At 34.9% G+C, this 21,410-nt stretch overlaps 2 protein-coding genes across 6 annotated transcripts in view; one reads left to right on the top strand and one right to left on the bottom strand.

Annotated features, from left to right (window-relative positions):
* CCN6 (cellular communication network factor 6) overlaps positions 1-5,148 on the top strand; it is a 16,586-nt gene extending 11,438 nt beyond the window's left edge. Inside the window, exons 3-6 of one of the 2 annotated variants that reach the window (XR_005578863.2) lie at positions 31-273; positions 2,100-2,163; positions 3,337-3,530; positions 4,780-5,148. Coding sequence is in view for 1 of the 2 variants with exons in the window: in XM_003935977.4 (XP_003936026.2) it covers positions 31-273; positions 3,337-3,530; positions 4,780-5,061 (719 nt within the window). In the remaining variant the exon portion in view is untranslated. The remainder of the gene's footprint in view (positions 1-30; positions 274-2,099; positions 2,164-3,336; positions 3,531-4,779) is intronic. The other variant, XM_003935977.4, reaches the window with a different exon arrangement.
* On the bottom strand, positions 3,387-21,352 carry TUBE1 (tubulin epsilon 1). Of its 4 annotated transcripts, XR_012517220.1 has the most exons (13): positions 21,239-21,346; positions 21,075-21,148; positions 20,395-20,447; positions 18,011-18,068; positions 15,285-15,400; positions 13,793-13,914; positions 12,192-12,379; positions 11,804-11,979; positions 10,595-10,735; positions 8,617-8,757; positions 7,759-7,933; positions 5,465-7,428; positions 3,387-3,457 (listed from the first exon to the last, which is right to left on the bottom strand). XR_012517220.1 is itself a non-coding variant. In XM_003935976.4 (12 exons), the coding sequence occupies exons 1-12, from the start codon at positions 21,261-21,263 to the stop codon at positions 7,270-7,272; spliced, it is 1,428 nt and encodes a 475-aa protein (XP_003936025.2). In that variant the 5' UTR covers positions 21,264-21,346; the 3' UTR covers positions 5,131-7,269. The 4 variants fall into 4 exon arrangements, 3 of the variants coding, with proteins under 3 accessions (XP_003936025.2, XP_074253690.1, XP_010344786.3); XM_003935976.4 differs by lacking the exon at positions 3,387-3,457 and having other exon boundaries at positions 5,131-7,428; XM_074397589.1 differs by lacking the exons at positions 3,387-3,457; positions 21,075-21,148 and having other exon boundaries at positions 5,131-7,428; positions 21,239-21,321.
* Between the last annotated feature and the right edge of the window lie 58 nt (positions 21,353-21,410).

The raw sequence follows: 21,410 nt of genomic DNA, 5'->3' as shown, positions 1-21,410 counted from the left end.
TTTGGTGATTTTGCTCTTTTCCCTTTTCAGACCTTGTAGCTGTTGGATGCGAGCTCAACGGGGTACACTATCATAATGGTCAAGTGTTTCAGCCCAACCCCTTGTTTAGCTGCCTCTGTGTGAGTGGGGCCATTGGATGCACGCCTCTGTTTATACCAAAGCTGGCTGACAGTCACTGCTCTGGAGCTAAAGGTGGAAAGAACTCTGATCAGTCAAACTGTGGCCTGGAACCATTACTACAGCAGCTTTCAACAAGCTACAGAACAATGCCAGGTGCTCAAAAGTAGAGCTATTTTTCATGTATGACCATGGTGGTATTCTTCCATGTTCCTTTTATGTACCACAGGTACTCAGTAAGTACTTACTGATTGGCGGTCAGAGAGAGATACAGTTTCAGTATATCATCTTACTCAATCTTTGCCTTAGACAGGGATAAATGACTGAAAAGGAAATTTTATGTTTTAGAATTTTCTGGTAATTTTTAAAAGATCTACTAGATCAGGGAGCTCCTCTAAAATCTTACACCTCCGCTTATTCCCAATCTCTTCTCAGGAAAATTGACCAGATATTGTTCACATGCACCCTGCAACAACTTATTTGTATTGTTCTATTATGCGCAAGAAATTTGACCATCCACTTCCCCAAATTTTAAATGGCAACCCCACATATTTGGAACTTGTAAATATATTATTTCTAAAAATAGAAAACTGGTAGGAAGTCAATTCACTTTGAAATTGAAGCTCAATTACTAATCTTTCTCTCTCTAAACACACACACACACACACACACACACACACACATACGCACACACACACACACACACATTTTTAAGTAGGTTATCCATGTATGTATGTACTCAGAAAAATGAAGTGTGACTTTTCGTTACTCATCTTGAGCACCTGGCCATTTGCAAAGTTAGCTTAAGTATATTCATAAACCTTGTATTCTGGGCTCCTCTAAGTTAGCATTTTATTTAAGCATCAGCATATTTTGGGAACAGGAGTTTCAAAACCACCAGCAAATAAAGTCTAGAAGAGGAAGGACTCAAAAGGGGCAACACTGAAGTCTGGATCTTGGTCACATCTGTGTTCTCATCCAGAAATCAAGAATGCCTTTCTCTTAAAGTTTAGCGCTTAGTGAGAGTTGCCATGGAAATAAGAATACTTGTATTTGTTAACAAGTCATAAGTTCACTTTTATTAAGTGGATATTTAATAAAGGCAACTATAAGCAGAGAGAAATGAATTTTAGATATTTAAAAACTAACTCTATGAAGGGAACGTCCTCAGCAACTCGTTTTGGCAGTTGATTAGAAAAAAAATTTACCAGGTTGTGGTGAATTTGCATTTGCTATACATGGTCAGTAGACAGCATGACACTACTAATGCTCTTAAAACCTCTGAAATATAAGCCATATTCTTATTTTATTTTTCAAAATGTACAGAACAGTTGGTTTTCTGCACTGGATCTTACTGATTCAATATAAGGCTCTTAGAACCCATGCGTAAACTTCTCTGGAAAGATTACCTTAGAGCAGTTTTCCACAAGTAAAGACCTTTTGTTCAAGTTCAAGTTGGTCTCATCTGAGAATTTAGAGCAGTTCAGTGGATTCACTTTGACCTTGGTTGGGAGAAGCATCCAATAGTCAGTCTTAGTAGTTAGTGCTTTGTCACGTGAAATAAGAAAATCTCCTGAAATGTTCTCTGGTATTTGATATTTAGACCTAGATGTGTTTCAAAGGAAGAAGATGTTCAGTCTAAGGTCTCTTCTTTACTTAACTGTGAAATTATGTTTATGGCCCACACAGGAATTTGGCTTTTAAAATTAACCACAATGATAAAAACACTTTAAGATATATTTGCGATGGTAATTTATATAGTCTCTGGTTGGAATCTAGCTTCTGCTAGGTCAGTATGAAGCATGCAATGACATAATGCCCTCATGCTTTTTTCATTGCTCACCAAACACTAAGCTTTGTTTCAAAAATCTCTTCTAGTTTTCTTGCTTTTTAATGAATGTTAAACACCTGAACTACAGCTCTTGGTTTAACAAGTGGGATTACTGTAACACGGTAATCTAACCTGCCTTTATTTATTGCAGATGCGTGCCAGGCTTCTAATCTGCTTCCTGCATTGAGGTCTTTAAACTGTTGTCTACCTTCCAGGTATCTTCCAGTTTCTACTTCCTCTCCCTCAGTTCTGTGTGCAATTGTGACAGATTCTACTGTAATAACACTGAAAGCAGTATCATACCATCAATTCAAAGATAGCACATACTTAAAAGAGACTATTTCCTATGAAAAAGGCATTTTTTTCTGAGTCTTTTTCAAGTTTTAAATTGATTTTTTGAAGTAATATAGCCAGAATTTTGCTATGCAGACTCAAATCACAACCGCACTCCAAAGCATCCATTTCAAGATGCACATTAACTTTTAAGGAAATGCCTTGAGACAAAAGTCAATATGTAGTTTGCTTAAAATGAGCCAAGGGCCTGATTCATTTATAACAAAAAGCTCCCAATGACCTTACACAGAAATGGGAGAATTATTATACTCTCTTATATTCTCATTATTACCCTCTTCTATTTCTCCTTAGCAGTAGACATTGGAGGGGCTCTATCTACTCACTCACTGACCCATCTATTGATTCATTCATTCTGTTTTTTCATAAGTAATTTGAAATCATAGCCAATTGGAGAGTGCCTCAGGCCTGATAACGCAGCGAGTATGAAATTAAGTTGAATGAATGAAATTATCCATTTTCAATGACTTTGTATATAAATGATTAGTTTAGTTCAGTGTAATATTACTTAGTTTTCTAAAAGACTAGATTAAAACAAACGGAAGAAATCTATCTCATTGATAGTCTAATTCCCAAACATAATTTTTGTATTTTAGATTTTAACATATCATGAAAGTTAACATTAAGATCACACTATTCTGATCAATATCTCAAATTCCTTAATTTTCATTTCAATGTCTGTTAAATGATGAGGCAAGAACCAGGGAAAAGACAACTTATCAACAAGAACATAAGCTTACATTTAGTATTCATTGGACAGGCTAAGCAGAAAGATGCAAATGAGTAAATTTCAGTTTTTCAAAGATAAAGTATTTTTATTCCTCCTTAGAGATTAGACTGTAATATTTGATGGAAAGGTAATTTCGGGATTGGGAAAGAGGGAGATAGAATGATAAATTAAACCATCAGCTTCTTTTATTCTGAATTACATTATATAAAAATATTCAGATTTCTTAAATATTAGGTTAAACATGATTAAAAATTATCTATTTATACATTTATATGTATTCATACATACTTTTCTCCCCTTGTTTTAGATTATAGAAATCTCCCACTTATTTGGAAAAAAAAATGTCTTGTGCAAGCAACAAAGTGGACGGCCTGCTCCAGAACATGTGGGATGGGAATATCTAATAGGGTAACCAATGAAAACAGCAACTGTGAAATGAGAAAAGAGAAAAGACTGTGTTACATTCAGCCTTGTGACAGCAATATATTAAAGACAATAAAGGTAAAGTTTAAATGGATTTTGTTTTTTTTGAGACAGAGTCTGGCTCTGTCACCCAGGCTAGAGTGTAGTGGTGCAATCTCAGCTCACTGCAACCTTTGCCTCCCGGGTTCAAGTGATTATCCTGCCTCAGCCACCGAGTAGCTGGGATTACTGCTAGGCACCTGCCATAATACCTGGCTAATTTTTATATTTTTGCAGAGATGTGGTTTCACCATGTTGGCCAGGCTAGTCTCGAACTCCTGACCTCAGGTGATCCACCTGCTTTGGCCTCCCAAAGTGCTGGAATTACAGCTGTGAGTCACCATGCCTGGCCAGGTTTAAATGATTTAATTATAACTCAATATAAAGAGAGTCCTGAAAAGCAAGTATGTGTGGGTTTTAGAGGGAGGGATGGTGTTTAGTTTTTACAAAAATAAAATCATCTCATTATAATGCTTAAAGTCAAACTATTTCAGAGGAAAACAGATATTAATCTAACTGCAACTTGTGAGGAAAATATTACTAAATATAGCAGATTCTAACTTTTCTCTCTATTAATGAATAAAAAGACTTTGGTTGTTACCCTATAATTATGAAAACAGATATTATGAACATTAGAGTAGAGAAGTTCTAATCTTAGTTATATATCACTAACTTGGAAGGAGACCACAGTGTTTCCAAAATGCTATATGCTTACATAGCAAACTTGCTAAAGCATTATGAGAAAATATTTACCCTAAGATTGTTTGGTATAACTAGAGCTGGTCCTACTTCTTGAACTAGGCAGGATGTCTGTCTCAAAAAGAGTAATTTTTAGAAATGCTTCCTATCCTCAAGTTATTCTCTATCATATTAGCAAGTTGATGACTCAGTTTTAAAGAGATGAGGATTAAATTATTCATCTATTCATCCACCCAAAACTGGGCTATGTTATGAAAGTTGCTAAGTCTTAGGTAGGTATTTAATAAGACATGGCCCTTGATATTAAACAAAACAGAAATGTCTATTGTGAAACTGAGTAAAGAATAGAGAGCAAAAAACATTGAGCTGTGGGTGTTACAATATGATGGAGTAAGAATAGACAGGACAGACGTCTGGTGAGAAAGGGATCTTAAGGGCAGAGAAAAGAGAGTGCTGGAAATCACTACAGAACAACTTTTATTAATGCCTCCAAATAATTTTATTTGCGCCATAAAATATTCCACATATTTTTCTAAACTATTGTAATAAAATTTAAAGAATTAATTCTTAATTTTATGTATCTTTTCAGATCCCCAAAGGAAAAACATGCCAACCTACTTTCCAACTCTCCAAAGCTGAAAAATTTGTCTTTTCTGGATGCTCAAGTACTCAGAGTTACAAACCCACTTTTTGTGGAATATGCTTGGATAAGAGATGCTGTATCCCTAATAAGTCTAAAATGATTACTGTTCAATTTGATTGCCCAAATGAGGGGTCATTTAAATGGAAGATGCTGTGGATTACATCTTGTGTATGTCAGAGAAACTGCAGAGAACCTGGAGATATATTTTCTGAGCTCAAGATTCTGTAAAAGATTCATCCAAGCTCAAGATTCATCCAAGCAAATGGATGAATAATAGTCAATCCTGTCATATAATAAAAAAATTAGAGTATAAAATGGTGGCAAATCTTTTTGTTTATAACAGTAAGAATGCCTAGCTAACCTCAGATCACTATATTTAAGGCATTAGAAGTTTTTTTAAAAAGTTCTCCTAAAAATATATGTAAAATTTGAAAAACTTAACAATTTAACTCATTTCTAAAATATATCCTATAATTACATAATACAGAGACATCTGGTACCATCTAAGCATTTTGTATATGAAAAAATTACGCAATTTACAAGAAAATATTTTAAAAAAATAATCTGGAATACTTGCTGAAGATGTGTAAAAAAGCATACTAAATTTTAGGCTTGGCGCAGTGGCTCATACCTGTAATCCTAGCACTTTGGTAGGCTGAGGCAGGCGGATCATTTGAGGTCAGGAGTTTGAAACCAGCCTGGCTAACATGGTGAAACCCTGTCTCTAATAAAAAGAAGTACAAAAATTAGCTGGTGTGGTGGTGCATGCCTGTAATCCCAGCTACCTGGGAGGCTGAGGCAGAAGAATCACTTGAGCCCAGGCAGTGGAGGTTGCAGTGAGCTGAAATCACATGTGTTAAACCACTGTGATCTTCACACATGTGTTAAACCACTGCGCTGGCATGGCAGAGTGAGACTCCTTTGGGGGAAAAATAAACAAGCATACTCAATTTAAAAAATTTAATATATATTTGACAATGTAGCCTAGGTGTCCATTAGTTGATAAATCATTATAGAGGCACGTGAGATTCTAGATTAATTCCTGAATAGAAATAAGATTACATTATAAATATATTTATACTTTTCATTGCCTGATGTTGAATATCAGTTTCTTTCGAAAAGGAGAAAATGCAACATTTCCGGCCATTGTTAACAACTACAAACTAAATTTTATATCAAATATTGCAAAAAATTAAATATCCAAGACAAAGACCAAGAACAGTATCATTACTTTGCAAAGAAAAGAAATGTAAAAATAAAACTTAAAATTAGCCCGTGGATCTGAAGTATAAATTGTTATTAAAAATATATTAATGATAAGGCTAGAACTGAAGATTACAGTAACTGGAACAATTACAGCCATTTATTGCAAAATTTGGAAGAAGTTATCAAGCTTAGCAATGTTCTGTTCATTTATATAAATCACACGTGAAACAATAACAAGTAGCACTATTTAAAAATATGAACATTTATTATAAAATCAACAGGTTTGATAAGAAAGCAATTATTTTAAAAGTTTAGGCCAGGTGCGGTGGCTCACACCTGTAATCCCAGCACTTTAGGAGGCCAAGGTGGGCAGATCACGGGGTCAGGAGTTCGAGATGAACCTGACCAACATGGTAAAACCCCATTTCTACTTAAAAAAAAAAATACAAAAATTAGCCGGGCATTGTGGGGCATGCCTGTAATCTCAGCTACTCAGGGGGCTGAGGCAGGAGAATCACTTGAACCCAGGAGGTGGAGGTTGCAGTGAACCGAGATTGGACTACTGAACTCCAGCCTGGGCGACAGAGTGAGACTCTGTCTCAAAAAAAAAAAAAAAAAAAAAGTTTAATGCAAATAAATTTTAAGTGTACAAATTACGATCCTTTTGAGCAAACCAGTTGTTATCTAAAGAAGAAACAAAACCTCCTTAACAGTTGTAATAAAACCTATGCCTGAAAAGTTAGTGGATATTACACGGAAATATTTATATTGTATTCTTCTACTCCCAGTAAACTACTTATATGGACTCAGGAGGACTTAAATAGAATATTAAGATATAAATCATAAATACTTACGAAAAATATATCTGTACAAGATTTTTATTGAAGACATAATTATCAGTGCATAAATGCCTAAATATGAGGATATAAATACAGCAAAATATTCAAGAACTCTGTTCTTTCAATTTTAGAAAAAGGGACTTTGCTGAAGAGAAATGTTTGAAGTTAAGGTACTAGGATTTCACTAATTGCACATATTGGTATTACCAACAAACTGTGATTAAACAGAACTCACTCTTTTAGACAAAAATATTTCCTGAAAATATGAAAAAAAAAAAAACCAAAACAAAACAAACAAAAAAACAACCTGCACTTTCCGAATCACAAAAATGCTGAAACAGGTCAGAAAAAACAATGTGAGATTAAGAAAGTATTTTTGGGGTTTTCTTATTTACACAGCTATGCTTAGTCTGGGTAAATCTTGCACAGGCATGTTTTTTGTGGCATCCAGTTGGTTATATTCCTGTATGAGTGCTGATAAAGATGACACAGCTTCTGTGAAACAGCTTTCTTCCATCCCTTCAACTTGTAGATAGTGATGAAGGTGAGCCTATAAATTAAAAAATTTGGTAACACTTACCATTTCAGGAACTTTAATACCTACAACTATCGTATAAGGCAATTATTCCTTATTAAAATTAGAGTTCATTCAGCTCTACATTTGAAAGAGAACTTGTGTCAAATTAAATAAATCCTATAAACTCATGAAATTTCTCATTTAGAGTAAAAATAGTACAAGTAAGCCTCTCCTCTTTATTAATAATTAGTACAACAAACATAATAGAAAAGATCACCCTGATTTGTAATAGTGTAATTCTTAAGAAAATATCTTAAATAGTCAAAATTAACACACACAGTTACAAAGGGGTATGATAATTACCTTTTTCTTATAGAGCCTCATGAATCTCTCCTTCAGTTCCACGAAGGTGGGCTTCACACATGTGTTATTTGCTAAAGCTAATAATGAATGAGAATGGCCCACAGGAGGTATGGAACACAGGCTGGTCTTCCAGCCTTCTTGATTCCAGGAGACAAATTGTAGAGATGGTTTTAATCTGAGATTAAAACAAACAAACAAACAAACAACACACACAGCTCAAAGGTAAGAACTAAGGCACTAAAAATGTCTGCCTTATTATTGCAGCTTATATTAGTTAAACTAGAACATTATGGATGGTATCATTCTAATTTCTTAGTTTACAAGCTATCTATTTTTTACCATTGGGAGTAACACAGTATAGTCTGATAGTGAACTAAGAGACCTTTAATAGGGGAACATTAAATTGACTGTGATGGTGATTGAAGAAGCTAGAAACTCAATCCTTAAGATGAGAATTTAGGGATACAAAGAAAAGAAGTTATTATCTTCCTTACTTTGTAATTCAACCGAGTAGTTTTTTTATGCATAGAATTAAATAGTAAAACAAAAATCAGAAGCAGCAGTAGCAGTAGTAGTGCCGGTGACAGCAGTAATAAAAATAATTATCAGCCACAATTTTCTGAACACTCATAAAATAAAACATCTCATATATCATTTAATACTCCTAAATAAAAACTATGTACTATTATTATCCTTATTTTATACTTGAAAAAAACAAGGCACAAAGAGACTAAGTAGTTTGTTCAAGGTCACACTTTAGTAAGTGGCATTGCTAGAATTTGAAGAGCAGATGTTAACTACTATGTCACATTGTCCCAAGCAGCACACACAAATTATCTTTAAAAATATAAAGCAGACCTTTCAATATTTCTGCGAAGATCTGAAATTTGTACATTTCCTCTCACCATGAGTGCACAGGCGAGGTAAAGACTGTGTTTGGGGTCTGCCCGAAGCAGCTGGTGATCTTTACTAAAAGCATCTGAAAACATCTGATCCAATCTGCAACAATGAAAGAGTCATTGTCTATATAAAATATTACTTGTTTCTTCTATGTGTAACTATAAAATGAAGACAGTCCTCTATAAGTAAATAAACCACACTATTATAGTAACAAAATATTAAATTATATATATTCTAAAAATATTAAATAGCTATAATTTTCTTGAAGCAATCTTGATGATAAATATGAGAAGGGAAAAATAACATATTTTCTTCTTTCTGGGGGAGAAAAGCTTCTGCAGTATATTGGTGATCTCAGGTAGCTAAAAAATGTTGACTGTATCGTTACTGAACTCTGTAGTACTGATTTTTGAAACTTGTATCATTATTACTTAGTTCAGTATACCTTATTTCATAGTATCCAAATTATAAAAAGTAATTAAAAGCCTGTAACATTAAGACTATTACTTTGTAAAGTACATTATATCATAAATTAATTAACAGAAGGAAATTATCAAAGGACAATGTGAAGCTCTCCTATAAAAGATGAAACTCCATAGCAGTGCTCCTAAAAGCAGAGACTTTTAACTGAAGGCTAAAAGACAAAAGAAAATAAAGGTGACTGACAAAGTTTATATCTAACAATACACAGACTCCTATGCTAGCCTGATGGCAATGGACATTTAATGATCACCATGTTGCATACACCGTGTATGGTACTTGTTAAGGTCATCAGCATCCGACGCAGAAAGGGAATTCTATCTATTAGTTGGCAAAGCGGTCATTTGCTGTTGGCTTAAATAAAAACTTACTAATATCACTTGTGACATTCCTGAAGTATAGAATTATCTTGTCAAAACTTAAATTATAAAAAAGAATCTTTAATTTAGTTTGCTTTAAAATTTTTTTTTAATTATTTTTAATCTGTTTTAGAGACAGGGTCTTGCTTTGTTGCCCAGGCTGGAGAGCAGTGTCACAATCATAGCTCACTGCAGCCTCAAACTCCTGGGTTCAAGTGATCCTCCCACCTCAGGCTCCTCTGTACAGGTGCACACCACCATGTCTGGCTAGTTAAAAAATTTTTCTTTTTGTAGAGACAGGGTCTCAGTATGTTGCCCTAGCTGGTCTTGAACTCCTGGGCTCAAGTGGTCTTCCCATCTTGTCCTTTCAAAGTGTTGGGATTACAGGTGTGAGCCACTGCACTCAGCAACTTAGTTTTCACTTTCTTATTTACATACTGTCCCCTTACAGAGCTTGGCAAGACCTTTTCCCTCAGTCAACTGTGAATGTCACTGTGAATTTTTCAATCTCATCATCAATGTATATGCTAAGAGTATCTTTCAAAACTATATTTTTTTTTGTTAAATATACTGATGAAATCTTTATGCTTAACAATGACACACAGTTATAAAGCAAGGTGTTCTGGAAAACATACAGAATTACATCTGAAATCCTTCTATGGTGCTGGGCTGTGATAGTAGCTTTAAAACAAACTCTCATTTAATCTAACCAATAAATATATGAGGTAAGTACTGTTTCATTTTTACAGATGAGAAAAACTGAGAAAGTTGAAGTCATTTGCCCAAGGTCCTGTAGCTAGTAAGTGACAATTAGGATTCAAATGTTGTTTGCCAGACTTCAAAGCACTTTTCATAAGCCTACAAATTTAATCATTAGTTTTAAGTTCAAATAGTTTAATACGGGTATTTTTCAACAATTACTTCTAAAGAAACATTCATCTAATGGGAAAATGGCTGTGATTAACTGCATTTTATGTACTTCTCATGGATAAGATGATACAATGAAATAACTAGAGTTACTGCAAACTTTTTTCTCTTAAAAATGTTTTTTAAAGTAATTTGAGGTCTCAAAAAATGGAAACAAAGTTACACCTTACCTTCTAGGAGGAACGTTAACATCTGCCAGTGTATATAGAGGTGTTAGGCTTGACACCAGATAATGAAGCTGGGGAAAAGGAACTAAATTCATGCTGATTTCATTAAGGTCCATATTAAGGGACCCTTCAAATCTTGCAGAGCTAAAAAGTTAACATTAAAATAATGAGAAAATTTTTAATTTTAAAATTATACACTTCAAATGTAGCTTGATTTATTCAGCAGGTAGTTTCTCAAATTCTTTTGTAAACTGTTTTTCAGTGCAAACATGTTTTTCTTCCATATAGTGAAATTTAGTATCATGAACAATCATGTATAAAGTAAAATATAACACACAACATCTATAGTAATTTTTCTTTCTTTTTTTTGGAGACAAGGTCTCACTCTGGTTGCCCAGGCTGGAGTGCAGTGGTGTGATCTTGGCTGACTGTAACCACCACCTCCCAGCTCAGCCTCCTGAGCAGCTGAGACTACAGAAGGTGTATACCACCATGCTTGGCTAACTTTTGTATTTTCTATAGAGATGGGGTTTCACCATGTGCTCCAGGCTTGTCTTGAGCTCCTGGGCTCAAGACCTGTATTTTATATACTTGAGCCTTGGCCTCCCAATGTGCTGAGATTATAGGCATGAGGCACCATGCCTGGCCCTACACTAATTCTTGTTTCTGGATTACCTAAAATGTAACCAATATACTATTATAGTTGCTCATTACACATATAAAAATATCCTATTTAAAACAAACTTTATATTTGAGTTAAAAACATATAGGTCAATAATTATTATAGAAACAACTAAATCCCTTGAGGGTCTATAATCTAGAATATAATAATGGCAAAGCAATCTCTGATACCAAAAGCCACAGAAATCTTTTGGACCTGCTAATGAGGAGGTAAAATTAGTTGATTAAAATGATTAGGACATTCTACAGCTGCAAAATGTTTAATTTTGTCTAAGTGTTTTGTATCAACTACAAAATCTTTTACATTATATGATACCTATTAATATTGCATGCAACATACTTGGTGAAATGCTGCTTTGGAGTTAAAGGAATTAAAATTCTGCTTGATCACTCCAAGAAGAGAAAACACAAGACAAAATAAAAACAGAAGCAGCTCCTATAATTTAGAATAACTAAAAAATGCTACTACAAAAATTAAAAATATCACCCAAAGCACAATAAATGTTTTTGACTATCTCTGGATAGAATTACCTTGTTAGGCTGAGCAGCAGATTTGCCACAATGTTGTTCATTGCATCAAAGGGCTTCTTATAACACTTTTTTAAAGCCCCAGAACTTGAAGTAACCAGACTCTTTGGCTTCACAGTTGTACCCAACTTTCCAGAATTCACCATGAGGTCAATTTTGCTAATGATGTCAAATAAAGACTTTTGAGGGAAAAACATTGGGAGAGAAGCTATTAAGAAGAGGGGATGTAGATGATAGTCCACTAGGAAAGAGAAAGAAAAGCAATTTAAATTGATGTTTTCTCTGAGATATGAAGGTTGAAAAGTGAAGAGAAGGTTTCATATGAACACATATACATAATACAGGACTAATATATATAAAATTTATCCAAAGTTCCAATGTAATTTCTTACTTGATTGTCAATGGGCAACACACAGTCTGCATGCTCATTAAGTTCCTTCATTGCCAAGATGCTATTATAAGGTGAGGTTATGACATCATCCTCATCAGAAGGATAAATGGAAGTTACAAATCTGTATACTTCTGGGAATTCATCTTCAAGCATCTTTAAAAGAAAGGTGCCAAGTCCAGATCCTGTTCCTGAGGATTAAAATATTTTTTAAAATTAGCATAAATGATTCAGAATATAATTGTGAGGAATTTGAAACTTTATTTTTTTTTGAGACAGGGTCTGCTCTGTCACCCAGGCTGGAGTACAGCAGCATAATCACAGTTCAATGCAGCCTTGACCTCCTGGGCTCAAATGATCCTCCCGCTTTCAGCCTCCCAAGTATCTGGAACCGCAGGGATGTGCCACCATGCCTGGCTAACTTTTTAATTTGTGTAGAGACAGGGTCTCCCTATGTTGCCCAGGCTGGTCTTGAACTCCTAGGTTCAAGCAATCTGCTGCCCTGGCCTCTCAAAGTTCTGGAATTAACAGGCATGAGCCACCACACCCTGCCAGAATTTTGTATTTGTAAAAATAATTTTCAACTTATTTCTGTTATTATATAGTAACGAATCTAATTTTGGATAAGGAAATGAAGGCAATATTCAGGAAATGAAGTCCTGAATGCCACCTCTGACTCTGACAGTGAGTTTGGGAGGGCCGTGTATATTTTACTCCTTTTCATATTTAAGTTATAGCTACATAATGCCACAAGAACCGATTGTACATGCACACGTAAAAAATTCAACTATGACAATATTCAGTCTACACTTGATATTAAGCAATTTAAGAAAACTAACTGGACAGCTTTATTGCAGTATCTATATAATCTTAACAAGGAAAACTATTATGTCATGAAGCAACTTAAATACTCAGTTAAAATTGTTTACAATTAAGCACATTGACCTCAAATTTCAAAAATTTTCAAATATGAAACATTACTTATTTAAAAGCAGAAACTCTAGGAATCTCATTAAAGATAATTTTCTGACACATAAAGTTATATTTACATAAATTCAGAAAATTTTCAGAACTTAAAACTGGAATCCTCTAATCTGGTTGTTTTTCAAACTGAGTTGTGAACTATTAGGGGGCTATGAAACTAATAAATAGATTAATACCACTGAGACAAGAAAGGTTTGAAGGTAGTTAAAGGGGACTGATATCCTTTGGTAAGCACACATTATGAACATGTCAGAAATGCTTCACTCTAGGAAACAGGACTGTATAGGCAAACTCTGAGGAGAAAGTCAGCATTCCTCAAAAGCTCATACATCCTTAAAAGTAGCTGAATGTTCTGTAAGAAACTAAAGGTAAAAAAAAAAAACTTTCCAATATAGTTCTGTTGACTCTTAAGAGGGTTTACATTAACAAAAACAAACAAAAAAAAGAAAATAGTGACATAATTCCACAACATTTTAAGATAAAAAGGTGTATGTTTATATGCTCAAACCATACACACTCTGAATAGTTCCATCTTTAGCAAGAACAGGTCTAAAAACAAGACTTATGTTTGCAAAATGAATTCCCACCAATGTTACAGGCAAATGAATGAAAAATTTTACCTCCTCCCATGGAATGTATTATAAAGAAACACTGCAAGCAATCACAGTGCTCTGCTGTCTTTCTTAGTTTCTCTAAAATCTGGTCTCGGTAAAGACTGCCAAAAACTTTGTGACCCACAGCCCTGAAAATAAAAATATAGATTAAAAAAAAAATCCTTGCATGTATTGTTTTTCGATTTTATTAGTTCTAATCTAAATAAAAGGATTTTAAACAAATTTGAAAAGTATTTTTATTGAACTAAGTAAAAATCTATTCTTGTTACCTGTAAATAAATCATACAATATCCTGAAGATACTAGATGGAAAACTGAACAAATATTCAGTATCTCTAATCCTCAAATATCTGGATAAGTAAGCTCATCAGTAATGAATATTAAACTATGATTTTCTAAATTTACCTTCTCAACCTTTCTCTTAAGGTACAATTCCAACAAAATAAGATTTCACTTACATAATTTTTCTTCTCTCCATTTAAGGTCATTTCTGAATTGTAGTGGATTTTACATATTAAAAAGCAAAATGTGGCAAACTACAGAGACATTGAAAATAAAAAATTTTCAACAAACCTATTCTGGTTTCATACATGAGAAAAAAATGGTCACATCATGTTATTAGATAAAATGGCATAGAGTAGAAATTGATATTCATGCAGCTCTTCTAGTCTTTTCAGTTGTCCAAATTTGCAAATATCACTATTATGAATTAAAACAAAGTATTTTCCCATAACACGCAGTCAGGTATAACTCAAAAGCTACACATAAGTTACCCAACAATTAGGGAAAATGCAGTTAGCGGGTCAGGTGGGCTCATTTACTAAGTGACTGGTTCTCCCCAGGTAAGTCTCTGGGAACACAAGATTCAAATTTATGCTTTAGTAAAATTATACATCATTCCACATTATGTACCTGGGGGACTGGCTGCAAATAGTGAAAATAATGAGTATGAGAGATTTGCAAATAACAGGGAGCTACTTACTTTCTAACAAACAGCCAAACAGTCTCAATGTGAATTCCCAAGTGATTACTGTTGAAGCTCCCCCACCTCCCACACACACATTATACAATCAAGGGTAAAAACAGCCTCAGGCTCAGCTTGAATGCTAGGATATTGGTCTGGCTTGCATCTGTATCAATTCTGTTATAGCTGACCAATTGGATAACTTGAGAGCCAGTCAAATAATAAAGATAAGAGTTTATGACAGTACTTAAAACATTTGTCACTATTTAGCATTCTTCAAGAATCAATTTATAAAAAGGAATTCAGCAAATTAATTTTTCATAATTCGTCTTTTTCTTTTAAAAAGTTAGAAGAAATTAGGAGTAAATATAGGTGGCTGCCAAGCATTAAAACACCACCATTTTATTAAGGTGGTGGGCTTAAAGGCCTGTGGCAAATTGCATCTTACTTCATATCAGCAGAATCTCAGAATGAAGGAAAGATTGCTCATTTTTTTTTTCAGAAGACATTCAATTTTTACACTGTGTATTCTCACCAATTATTTCCTGAGCCAGAAATATCAGTGATGAGCTGATTTGTATCAAATACATCTCTCAGTGGTCCCTGCAGAATTTCATTCACTACCCCTTCCTCCATATCAATCAAAACAGCCTGAGAAAGAAAAATAAAATCCAATTAGTGCATTTTCCTTTTAGAGTTATTCACTCTGTAAATGAAAAGAATTTATGCACTGAATATTGCACTGCTCTCTTTAAGCTTAATTAAAAACTTCACGTAGAATCTATTGTAAAAATTAAAAAAGAATTTCACTCTGTTTGAAAGTTGGAATCCAATTAAAAAATGAATTCTAAATTCTTTTATTCTATTCCAAAATGCCTAGTGGGGGGAAAAAGACCCAAGGATAATCCCCTCAATGAATTTTTAACAAGGTTTCAGAAATTTAGAAGGCAACCTTAACCACAGTAAGTTCTCAAAAAATATAGGATGCATTAATGTATTTGCATACTGCGAACAATCATGCTGTTCTTTATGAACCACAGCCCAAAACTGTCCAATCTGAATGAGTAAATTTACCATTATGTGCAAAGCAAAGACACTGGATAGATGTCAAAAACGACAACATGGTCCCTTCCCCTAAATAATTCAAAATCTAATTCTTAGCTGACATGATCAAAAAACCCATACTCCTAAGAAGAAATGAGAACATAAAACACAAAATTAATTATAAGAAAGAAAAAAAGATGAAAGAAATACAGTATAGTAAAACGTAAAGGAGGGCTGGCTTGGCGGTAGGATTATTATGTCCCGCCCTCCTACTTCCCTATAGTTTCCATATTTTCTACAGTGAGGAACAAGAGTGAAAAAGTAAACTAAATAGAGTTAAATAAAAAAGCAAAACTGAAACAAATTCTGAAATAACCTTAGGGTACACTAAAAAATGATTTGTTAAATCTTTGTTTCAATGTCACAGAGGGAATGCTTGGTTCATGGCGTTTAGTTCTGTGACCATACAACATTAAGCAGTGAATTTAATCATTTGTGTAATTAACCATGCTACTTTAAGATATACAAATAATATAGCAGTATATCATAAAGACTATAAAACTATGTCTTATAAATGTGCTCCTTTATATACAGCAACCATATTCATCCACACGACTGTGTCCTTTTCACACACAGGACTGTATAGGATTATGTTTGGCAATGCTAGGTATTTTCAAGGATATTTCTGACAATATGCAATTTTGACTTCAAGTGCTGATTTTAACACCTAAATCAACCAAAGAGTGACTTCACTGTACGGGTAAATTGTAGTACAAGTTGTAAGATTAAAAAAGAAAAATAAATTAGGTTATACTGGTCTCATTCCAAGATAGATTTATGGAGGTATGTGGAAGATTAAATGTACATAAATCACACTCTCAATTACTATACTATCTGGCAAGGGAAGCAATACGCAAATACAAACTGATATTCAGGTACCTCCTGAAATGAGTTTTGATATAATCAACACTGTCCTAGTCACTTAACATTAAAATCCTGACATAACTCTTCCAGACCTTCCTTAGTTATATCAGGTCCTTGGTTTTTCCTTTGGAAATTAAACTAAACTTTGGGAGAGTATTTTGGGTTCTTCACTTAGATATCTAAGGTCTGGAGACACAACTGTTCCAGGATTTGATGTCTGCACTTCCTTTCAGAGCCATCTGGCTTTCCCCTGAGTATAACATAGGATTTACAAAATTCTGAGTATTTATTAACCTAAGAAACTGAACACAATGGAAGAATCCAAGCACCAAGTTATCTTGTGAAGCCTGGACTCTTCAGTGATCACAATCACGTAACACCAAGAGCTCCTAAGGAGAAAATGGAAGAGTACCTTCTCAGAAAAAAAGTCAAAGGCTACAAGAACACACTGATTCATTTTTTCCTAGTAGTGTTTCCTCCACCTCTCAATCTGCTCACTGAAAAGATTCAATTGGGAGTAGTCTAGGAAATGTCAGTCTCTTTTTCTCCAAGATTTGTATTGGGATATCAGTTCTCTCTACATCATGAAGTATACTGTGTTAATCAATTAACATAACAGCCTGCAAGCACATAATTTTTGCCCTAAATTTTGTTTTCCAAGGACATCAGAGATCACAGATACAAGGAGATGATTCCCCGATGTCACAAAACTATTGCACACTAGTCTTACAGCTACTACACCAGGTCTGATCTTTAGCACTACAATTCCTTCCATAACATTTACACTTCCTTTTCTGTTAAAGATCACTGATTAAAAATCAGAAAAAAGTAGTTTCAAAGAAACAATCACAGAAATATTGTTGGAATGATTAAGACTGTAAATAAGACTGTAAATATGGGCTATGAACCTGAAGTAGTTGGTTCAAGAGAACTTACAGGGTTAATAGTTTTTATTGACTACGATGTGGCTGATTCCATGTTTTATATTGGTAGTAACCTTGATGCAAATAAATCTTCCAATATATTCAAATTAAACATTAAACTACTCCTTTTGTTTTCATTTATCTAGACACTATTTCTTCTGAAAAAAGGCTACAGTGTTTTTAGGTATGGACTCTTCTCCCTAATGTGTTAAGCGGGCACAAATGTCTGCTTAGTTATATTTCTATTAAACATGGCTTAGTAACTTTTTTCTACTTTGAAAAGTTTAGTTTCATTCTCATGACAGTTACTGAGAACAGTTATTTAAAAGAATACATGCAATGTAAGAATCCAAGCATATATGTATCTTACTCGTGCTTTTAAAGAACATATTTTTCCCTTGGAAATACTTCCACCATCACCAACCACTCTGAAAGATAAAAAAATGAGAAAAGGTCATAAGATCTTCCATGGCTAATAGTGCTATCAGGTAACAAAGTTAACTTCCATTTATAAAATAAGACTGTTTATAGGCCAGGTGAGGCAGACACAACACCTATTCCTAATTTCTTTCTTCTTTGCTTACCTCCCATTAGGCTGAAAAAGTGAAATACTTATTTTCCTGCCTTTCTTTGTAGTTAGGGCTGGCCATGTAATCCAGTTCTAGCCAATGAGATAAAGGGGAAGTATTCAGGGAAGCTTTTAAAGAAGAACCAGATGCAGTTTCTGTCAATCTTCTACCTTTTTCCTGCCTCAAACATAAATATCAGTATGATTCCTGGAGCAGAGACTGCCATTTTACAGTCATGAAGTAATGAATACAAGGACAAAAAGCCAACCCACTTATGGACAGCAGAACAGTATACAGTATTAGGTCTTTGAGGCATTTCTTTAAAACTAGAACATGATTTCCAGATTTGTCTGTGAGATAAATCGATACCTTTACTGCTTAAGTCACCATTCATGTGGTTTCCTATTGCAGCAAAACACCCAACAACAATATACTGGTATTTGCCATTGAGTATCTAAGGCTGTTCTCAGAATTTCATGTTGGAAATCAGTTGACAAAGTACTGAAATCTAATACGGTGTATGGGTCAATAAAGACAGTTCACAAGACAGAATATATGAGGGGTAGCCAATTGCCAGGCCAAATCCATCTAGCTGCCCGTTTTCCTAAATAAAGTTTTATTCAAACATGAACACACCCACTCCCTTATGTATTACCTATGCCCACAGTCATGCTACAGATCAAGAAGTGGTGTAAAAGACTTTATGGTTCACAGAACCTAAAATATTTACTGCCTGGTCCTTAACAGAAAACATATGCCAACCCATGCTGTAGGTAAATTCCTATCATGCTATTAAAAAGGTATGAACATTTGATAAGAAGAGTACACAAAGATGTGGTCTTACTTTTGAAAAAGATTTTTTGTACTAAGTTGTGGAACAGATGCCGAATGTGTTGACAGTACACAGAAAGAAGTGCAAGATGCCACAACCCTTCTTGCGAAACTTACCGGGAAGATAATAGTGCTCTCAGGTTAAAGTATAAAACACACAGAGTAGGTAAGAGGGTAGTTATGAAGAATCACCTTATGAAGAAAGTAAAGCTCCTAGGCTGAGTCTCAACCAGCCTACATTGTAATACTCAATGTAAGCATGTAAGCGACAAGAAGTAAAGAGGTGGGTGTCGGAACTTAGCAAGAGAATCGCCTGAAAGGAAGTATTACAGAGGCAAATTTGAGTCTCCTAAGAGAATTTCAAAGTGAGGATATTCTGGGCTACAAGTAAGAGGGAATCTACAGCCTATATGACAGATATTTCCATAAAATAAAGATAAATGATACCAGCCATTAAAGTAATACACCTAACTTCCTGTGCTCTCACTCCATGGTCACCAAGCAACATTCTGATTATTACATAGCTTTTCAGGCATATTTCCTACAAGAGATAATGTAATGTGGCTATGAAGAAAAATGAGAATTTGGTTTTTCGTTAACCTGGCTCTACTGGAGAGCAATGAACCCATCTCAAGATGCCAATGACACTTCTGAGTTTGCAAGCCAGAGCCCTAGATAGACTGTGGAATTCACCAAGGAAGCAGGGACTAATTTGCTTTCTCTAGAAGATAACTGCTCACACACTCAGCCAATTATTTTAAACTAGAACTGATATTCCTATTGAGCTAAAGCCTGATATTAAGTATATATTTTTCAGTTTAAGTCTGCTTTATAAAGTATTTTGAAAACGCATGAACTTAATGATTTGATTGCTATTAAAAGCTTATGGACATATCCTGAATCGCAACTTAAATGACTCTTCCAGATAAAATATATATGGTACTTACATATACCCTTTATTAAATAAACAAAACAATCGAACAACTGCTTGTCTCCTTTTTAAGTACATTTTTATACTTACATCATATAAGTAAACAATTACATTTTTCTTTTAAAAGTTAATTTTTACTGGATGCATTAACAAGATGCCCTCTGCGAAAATTACAGCTTTCCTTTAATGAAACTTATTTCAAGTTAAGTTAAACGAAGCCACACTAAAGGGAAACCTGTTGTCTTGTTCTGCACAATAATATGAGAATATTAATAATCTAATAGAATAAATATGCTTTCAATAATGAAACAAAAAAAGACAACTTCGCAGCAACTGGCTATTTTTATTGTCCTTTGAAGAATTCTCTCCCAAGCGACTGAAACAAAAAGTATCACACTGCAACAGACTTTAATTCCATCTTACCTGGTATCCACATTTCTAAAGAAGCTGCTTATTGCCTCATCATAAATTCCCTTCTAAAAAGAAAAACATACATTAACAGCATTTAGGTTCTGCTTCTTGCCCAAATCAAGTTCTTTCCATTTTGTTAATCTCATAATACTATAAGGGCGAGGATGACGCTCTGATAAGAAAAAGCAAGTATCACAAAATGCTGAGCCTCATTCTTTCCAATCTCCTTAGAAGAGTAAATGCCATGAGATCTACAGATAAAGTTCAGCATGGGGTGCTAAAGAAAGGATTCCACCTACAGGACTGTAGAACAGGTCCATCAAATGAGTGTTCTCTGGATTCTTGGTGATCTTTTTAAAAGCTGACTGGTTAAATTAAGGAATACAATAACCACACGTGTTATCTATTTTACAAAGTACTTTCCCATACGCAATCTCACTGGTCTGCCACGAACACTAATAAAGAGGAGATCCTGAGAATTGGAAAAAAATGTCAAGACTAAGGTCTTCGGTCAGTGTTCTTTTAGTTTATTGTGCCTGGCAGCAACATAGTTAAAAACCAGTATGTTCTTTACTGAGAACATCCCATGCAACTTAAATGGGTCGGATGAAAGCTCAAGTCGAGTATTCCCTGCGTGGGTGTTGGAAGACCTCGCTGACAGGAGAGAGGGGCTGGCGGCGGCAGGAGGGTACCTGGTTGACCGCAGCGTGCTCCCTTAGCGCCAGGTCCCAGAAGCAACAGCCGATCTGGTTTCCGCACTGGCCGACTACGACCAGAGAGGAAGGAAAGAGAATAGGACATTAGGCAGGAAAGAAGTCATTACGCGGCGACTCTCTACCCGTCCCGCGCTGCTCACCCTGTACGACCACTGACTGGGTCATTCTGGAGAGCGGCCAGCTCGCGGGGCTTGCGAGCCGGTACCGGCTTCCGCATTCCGCCCGCAACGGCTTTCTCCGAGGGGGCGGCCGTAAGTCACGCTGCTACCGCAAGACGCTGCTGTCGCTAAGCACGTCCCTAGTTTCAGACGA

This window comes from Saimiri boliviensis, chromosome 4 (genome assembly GCF_048565385.1).
Source record: "Saimiri boliviensis isolate mSaiBol1 chromosome 4, mSaiBol1.pri, whole genome shotgun sequence".
Classification (NCBI taxonomy): Eukaryota; Metazoa; Chordata; class Mammalia; order Primates; family Cebidae; genus Saimiri; species Saimiri boliviensis.
The sequence above is the reverse complement of the archived record's forward strand: the minus strand, read 5'-3'. Positions and strand labels throughout refer to the sequence as shown.

Excerpts from the sequence above, each read along its gene's own strand:
- TUBE1 (XM_003935976.4), bottom strand. The coding sequence starts at position 21,263 with ATGACCCAGTCAGTGGTCGTACAGG. Across the intron at positions 21,149-21,238 it reads CCAGTCAGTGGTCGTACAGG|TCGGCCAGTGCGGAAACCAG; the intron begins GTGAGCAGCGCG and ends CTCTGGTCGTAG. Across the intron at positions 12,380-13,792 it reads AATACATTCCATGGGAGGAG|GAACAGGATCTGGACTTGGC; the intron begins GTAAAATTTTTC and ends TTTAATCCTCAG.